Below are 7259 nucleotides of genomic sequence, written 5' to 3' on the forward strand. Positions count from 1 at the left end.
GTTCTGCGGCACTAACACGTCCCGTGTGTCCAGGCCGTTATGTCAACAACGCTACATGAAGCAGATGAATGACTTTTTCTCTGCAGTGTGAAAACGGCAGCCACTTAAACCACTGACTGTGCACTCCACCGCCAAGTGGGCAAAGGTGGTAATTGCAACTGGTCAAAATGACGGATGGCCTTCAGATTTTCCAGTCATTGTTGTAAAAAACCAGTCAATGACCGAGAATATCCGGTTAATGCCAACGTCAACTATGGTCATGAGCTCTGGGTAGTGACTGAAAGAATGAGATTGTGGATACGAGCGACCGAAATGAATTTCCTCCATGGGGTGCCTGGGCTCAGCCTTACAGATAGTGTAAGTAGCTCAGACATCTGGTGGAAGCTCGGAGTAGGGCCGCTCCTCCTTCATGTTGAAAGGGGTCAGTTGAGGTGGTTTGGACATCTGATCAGGTTGTCTCTTGGGTGCCTCCCACTGGAAGTGTTTCAGGCACGTCCCACTGGTAGGAGACCTTGGGGCAGACCCAGAACACGCTGGAGGGATTGTATATCTCATCTGACCTGGGAATGCCCCAGGGTCCCCCAGGAGGAGCTGGAAGCATTGCTGAGGAGAGGGATGTCTGGGGTGCTTTGCTTGGCCTGCTGCCCCCCACGACCCAGCCCCGGATAAGCGGATGAAAATGGATGGATGGTATGTCTTAGTTAGTAAGATGTTTGCTTGTGTTGCTATGTTATTAGCATCCGATTTTGTAACAGAAAAAAAAGGAATTTGATTTTCCAGTTTATATTCATGTTATAACTAGGCTAAGTTTGAATCTTTGAAGAACTGATGCAACTGGCTCCTAAATCTTTAGGTCGCTAGATACTCCAGTGTGTTCACTGGCTAACCTCTATCTTTGCTGCAAAGTTGTTACACACTGTTACAAACATTTTTACTCAGTGTTTTCAACTAAGCTGTGGATTCATGTAGGACGCGTTATTGTGTGTGTTTATGTGTGTGTGTGTGTGTGTGTGTGAATGCTCCAGTACTTTTAATCAAGAAATAATTTGACTCAGCAACATTAACTTGTACTGGAGGAGGCTAATATTTGACCAGAAGTAGCTATACTTGGGTGGTGTGATAGTCTGGCAACCTGTCCAGGGTGTATGGAAGTAAGTGGTAGCCCTGCAGACAATGCTGAAGTAGCATTTAGCTAGCTATGAAGTGCTAGGTTAAAACAGAAGTGCTTATGGTTAGGGTTAGGGTAATAGTTATATATTGTCAAGGTGATTTACGTCTTTGTGTATAATAAATTATGAAGTGGATTATAGTTAGCCTACGTGTATTTTATTCACTACAACGTAGCCTTGTAGCAAGGTTCAAATAGCCATTCCCTTGGTGGGTTTGTCTCGCTGGTGAGTGACCAGAAGAGGGTGGAGATGTGGAGGAGTGGGAGGTGGATCCGACTGAGAACTTGAGGGCACCATCGTGGCAGCGATGTGTCAATCAAAAAGTAGCCACGCCCTAAAGTGTATCCTGAATTATCATCTGTTTTTCTTTAAGTGGGACCATAATTTACCCACTGATCATCAGGCTGTATTGAAGAAAACCTTAAACCTAACCTTAAACATAAACTTATAAGAAAAATATTTACTGGGGTAGTGAATCAGGTGAGAAGTAGGGTCATTTCCTATAATCTTTCATACACTTGGACTTCATTTTGCAATGTCAACTGATGGACTTGATGGGCGAATCCATCTATTAATGCACTTTTGCATTGGTTTCACTTTTCAGACCCCGAGCTGACTCCGTGGGTGAGACTAAATCAACACAGTAAATTTTCCAGTCCATAAAATTAAAACATTGAGATAAAAGGCGATACAAAGCTGAGGGCAACTCATCTGATGATAATTTTCTGTGGTTTCCTCACCACAAGCTTCAACTTTTGACATAGACTGATTTCACTCTCAGTCATTCAGTAATGTGGCTTTGGCTAATCTGACCCACCACCCACCAACAAAAAGTCTAAACCTTTAAATTTAATGGTTTACACTGAGCAGACCAGCATTTTGTCCCTGCATTTCTAGTGAGTCCCCACAGTGTGACTGCATGAACAGATTTTTGTTCCTACAACGTGTCCCCTCACACACACCTACACACACAGTGGATTACAGTAAAGTGTTAGTGGCAGGATTGTTCAGATGTTAAATCCCTCTGACATTTGAGTGTGAAACAATCAGCGCTACAACAGAGCCATGACTCATCCCATAACTGGAATCAAACATGTCAACTAATGGAATCATTCTTCAAAACCAGTCTGCATGGATTTATCACAGCTTGACTTCAACAATTACTGCTGCTGTCGTAGAACCCAAACACCACATGATGTCGGTTTAGACTGAATAGGCATTGCTGCTGATGGAAATGTCAGCTATTTCACAGCCTGTGTTCACTTAAAAAAAAAAAAAAAAAAAATCTATTAAGTCTCTTTCAAGAGCGTAGATCCCATTGGGGTCAAAGATGCCAACTCAAGTCAGAACTAGCTTTAAAGGAATCACAGTAGAAAATCAATACAGTGTGCATCAAATATCATTTTCAGGAAAATTCATAATATAAAACAACAACTGTTTAATTACACAAGCGATAAAGCACATTAAGAGATGTGTATCTCCCACTGCAAAGTAGTGGAAGAATGTAATGTAAGAAGTGAGAGGAAGGATGGATGAGGAGCTGCGGGAGAACAGAGGGAAACGGTGGGGGAATGATTGTGGCTGCCTTGCTGCTATTTGGAGCTTTTAGTCGCTATCCAGTTCATCGACTGGACCTCGACTCGACAGCCAATCACACGAGAGCAAGCCAGGACCTGAAGCCTCTTTTAGCCCACAATCAACACCCTGCAGATGCTGCCACAGTTGAACACAGCTCACATACAGTAGACATGGTATAAAGTATGGTGATGCTGTTTTGACCTGTGCTGTAGCGATGATATAACCAGACTGCAAGTACACAATGAAAATGTGATCGCTTTGTTTTCTTTGTTTTCCTCAGGGAAGAAATGTGAGAACATACTGTAAAATCAGGCAAAAGTTCTGAGCTGAATCATGTTGTTTTTCTGCCCTGACCTTTGTGTTTTGTAGACTAAAACTCCCGGCACACTCCTCAGTATCTGATGTGGAGTTGCTCATAAGCCCTGCAGAGGACTATCAGTTTGTTGACAGCAGGAGTGCCAGGGGTACAGATGACTGTTTGCTGTTAATATCTCCCAAATCTCTCCGAGCACTGGTGTGAGACGGGTGTGTGGAATCTTTGAGTTCGCAGCACCGACTGTCCATCATGAAATTGACTCTCCACAGTGCATTCCTACAGAAATGTTTAAACTTTAATCTCCAGCTTTACATCCACCTCTTACAGGCTCTTCGAAACTGATCAGAATCCACTCTGAATAAATGTGCGTGAGACACCGCCGGATGAACTAACAATGGTTCAGCTGCAGACGGAAGATTGTTCTCTGTTGGATATTAAACTGCCACAACACTTTCCTGGGAGCTATTCCCAGCCCTCTCTAATGAAAGCAATCACACAAAGCAGAGAGAAACACATGGTGTGACATATAGAAACTAATTCTCCCTTCTGCAATGTGTTAAAATTGTTCTGACTCTTCACCAACCTGTGTAATCAGGTTGATGATGAATTTACAAAATGAGGTTTTATTTTATAATTTAGATAGCCAGAAACGTTTGTCTGATTTGTTTTTACTACTGACTGAATCTGATCCATACCTCCATGACAAAAGTCTTGATTAAAGATAATTGGCTATGTTGTTGAGGTGTAATTCTAACGACGTAGAATCTTGCCTCGGGGTGAAAATGACGCAAATACACTGCATAGGTACGACTTTATCATGCATAAACTAAATGTATTTGCTAGTGTTTGTCAAGGTGCTAATTAATTCTGTGTGATTTTTTATACTTGTATAGAATCAGTTTACCTTGCCATTTTTAATGTGCTCTGACAGGACTTGTTTAAACTTAGATATCATGCATCATTGCAGCCTTTTTCTTATGGGAGGTTTAAACAAGGCAAGACAAAACGAGTACATATACAATCTATTGTATGATTTCCTGGGTGAATATCTGTGGGGTGGACACCACAAAGACATCTGTTAAATGCAATACAATTCAGTACAGTAGGCAATAAATACCATGCTGTGTTTGTCAGGTTTATATTGAGTTTTCAAGGAGACTTTATGTTGTAATTTCTAATGCCCTTGATGTTGGTGGTGTTCTGTAAAATAATACTGTTGGTACAAGATGTATCTAATATTTTTCCCCATAAACTGGATATTGCTTAAAATAAATAAGTTTTTCAGCATTTCTGAGTAGAATTGAATTAAAATGATAAATTAGGATATCTTAAATAAAACAATTTGATTGCTAAATATCACCAAACGTTTGGATAAATATTAAGTTGGCTCAACTTATCTTTTTGAGGTCAAAGCAAATCATGTTGGCTGAACTAAACTGAGTTTGTCAGATTATAAAAGACAGAGTTGGATGTACTTAAAAAGATGCATGCAAATTTTTACCATAGTGTCTTGAAAGTTTTTATTGTGCACAGCTGCAATCTAGTGCAACTCAATTATATTGCCACTGTACTGGTTTGTATACTTAACAGGGGTTGTCTTAATTGTGTCCATCCCCAGTAACCACCCCTGCAAAAACTATAGGGATTCAAATAGATTAATTTACTTTTTTGCCTCATTCAGTTTTATCAGCTGGCTTCTTACACACAGTACATCATTTTTAAGTTCATAAAACATTTTATCAGTAGTTGTTCCAATGATTGTGCCGATTTCTTCAAATCCAACATGAGGATATCAAGTGTGTGACCTCAAACAGCAGCCAGTGCTTCTTGACAGGCTGCAGCCATCCATCATCTGACAGAATAAAGCCCTGACAAGCGGGACATGGAAGGCAGAATGGAGAGGGGGGAAACTGAGGTGAAGGACTTTTTCTTTTAAAGAAAAGCGAGATTCAAAGTGTTTAACTCTGCGTGTTGTGCACAGGTGGGCAATCAGACAGCAGCATATTGCCTGGTGGCTCCATCCTCCCTGGGTTGACAAGACAAGTCATTTTTGAAGCTGCTGGTCTCACCCTGGGGAGCTGGCGTCCAGGGTGAGCCAGGAGCCGAGCACAACAGATGCTTTGACAGGAAGAAGGAACAATGTAAAATGCTGCATTGATCAAAATCTGACCCAGACAGAATATATAACTTTTACACAACACCATCAGATAACAGGTAGGCTATTATGTTTGGAGTATTTTTCAAGTAGCTATAAAAAGAAAGAATGATTTTCAGTTCAGTGAAATATCCTCTGATTTCTTCTCCATTCACACACTGCTCCTCACATGCCAGAGAAAACACACACATGTTGATGTCAGATTTAATGAATAAATGCCCATAATATAGGCTACCCAGATCCCTGATCGACTGATCAGCACTAATAACCTACATTATGTCTTATTAACACGCTTTTTAAGAATAATTACCACAACATAACTAACATCTGAATTAAACAGCTCTCGTGGCTCTCTCAGTGTCTGAAATCTAAATCACTTTGGCAGAGGGCGTGGCGAGGGCGATGTTCACGGAAGGAAAAATAGACTTTCATTAAGAGGAAAACTTTAATTACAGAACGAATTTATTCCAATTAACAGGATACACGTCATGTTGGGCTTTTTCTCCACCGCCCATGCAGACACTCATACAGTTATCACCAGGAAATCCAGAGAAATACACCAATTAATATGTTACATATTGTATGCAAAAACACATACAACATACAGAACATGTTTAACATTAATTTCTCCATTGCATTTTGCAATATGAAAGGGCATTTTGAAGCAGCACATACAAAGACTTTGCCACTTCCATGACAAAGGATGCTGCTTGACAAACGGTGCTGCAACTACTGAAAGTACAACAGTGCTTGGTTGAATACTTTATAAACAAAGAGGCTTAAAACGCACAATACCTCCTGGAGATGAATCAGTCTTTGTAGGCATTTAAAAAGCCACAAGGAATAAGGTGGACACCTGTGAACCGCAGTCACCAGCAGGCTTTGGTTACCTCTGAGGCTTTTTCTAAATACCAATATGAAAACAGGGGGGTTGTTTAGTGAGCTGATCATCCCATTTGTCTCCCAGCTGTCTCCACCAGACTTCAGATCTGATTCAAATCATTATATATAAAGGTCCCCAGCAGTCAATAGGCTCCCACAATAACTGCCTCCGCTTCTTTAGACGGTCTCCTGTCCGTTACCAAAAAGTTTATCATCCCCTCTGACTTTATGAGAAGGTTGCAACCCAAGAAAAATATGCCAAAAACCACCGTGAGGGACAAAACGCACATGACGGCTATCTGGACCACCCTCATGATGAAGAGGCTCCTCTCATCCGGTGCGGCCGCCACAAAGCCGTTATCAGTCACCACGGAGGAAAAGTTGCAGCAGAAAAACTCCTCGGTCTTGTTGAGCAGTCCGACCTCCGTTTGGTTGAACCCGGTGTTATTCATTTCCACTTTTTAAAAAAAGAAATCAAACTTTAAGTGCGAGAGATGTGAGAGCCAGAGAGGGGACAGACGCGCCTGGAACAGTCCCTGCGCAATGTATCATCAGGTGAAAAGTGAGGATGATGATGATGATGATGATGAGGCGCTCAATTGAAGAAGTTCCGTCAGATCAAACAGCGCTCCTCTGGACTTTGACAAGCTGCTTTTGCATCGCATTACTGGAGATTTCATGTGGTGTGTAGACAGTTTGAGAGCAGAGTGAATCCACCAACCCGCGGTTAAATAGCCAGACAGTACATGTCTGCGTTAAAGCGCTCAAGTGACACGACCACACAGCAAGAGCGCCACCATACGACCAGACTGCACCCGCGTCATGAGTGTCCAGGTTCACCTAGACATGGGCTGTACTGTATGGAGTACATTATGTTCTGTTTATGTACCTTTATGTATGTATGCGTTCCTGCAGCCTGCTGTGTGTTCGTGTGTGTGAATGCATGCTTTCTTATTGTGTTTACCAGTGTTAGAGATACACACTCACAATATGCAGCCTGCAACAAATCTATATTTATTAAATTTTTGCAATTTCTAGTGGATTATAGGCTAAATATAAATGACCTTTTATAAGGATTGATTGTTTTTAATTTGAACTTGTAAGTGCTACAAGTGCTCTTCCTCCTGCTCCTTTTAGCTCATATCATATATCATATTAA

At 41.4% G+C, this 7259-nt stretch overlaps 1 protein-coding gene across 1 annotated transcript; it reads right to left on the reverse strand.

Moving 5' to 3' along the window:
* Nucleotides 1-5709: 5709 nt before the first annotated feature.
* Nucleotides 5710-6812, reverse strand: rprma (reprimo, TP53 dependent G2 arrest mediator candidate a). Its single transcript, XM_049594247.1, has one exon. The coding sequence runs from the start codon at nt 6550-6552 to the stop codon at nt 6244-6246; it is 309 nt and encodes a 102-aa protein (XP_049450204.1). The 5' UTR covers nt 6553-6812; the 3' UTR covers nt 5710-6243.
* Between the last annotated feature and the right edge of the window lie 447 nt (nt 6813-7259).

The sequence above is a fragment of the Epinephelus fuscoguttatus genome, linkage group LG13 (assembly GCF_011397635.1).
Source record: "Epinephelus fuscoguttatus linkage group LG13, E.fuscoguttatus.final_Chr_v1".
In the NCBI taxonomy this organism is placed as follows: Eukaryota; Metazoa; Chordata; class Actinopteri; order Perciformes; family Serranidae; genus Epinephelus; species Epinephelus fuscoguttatus.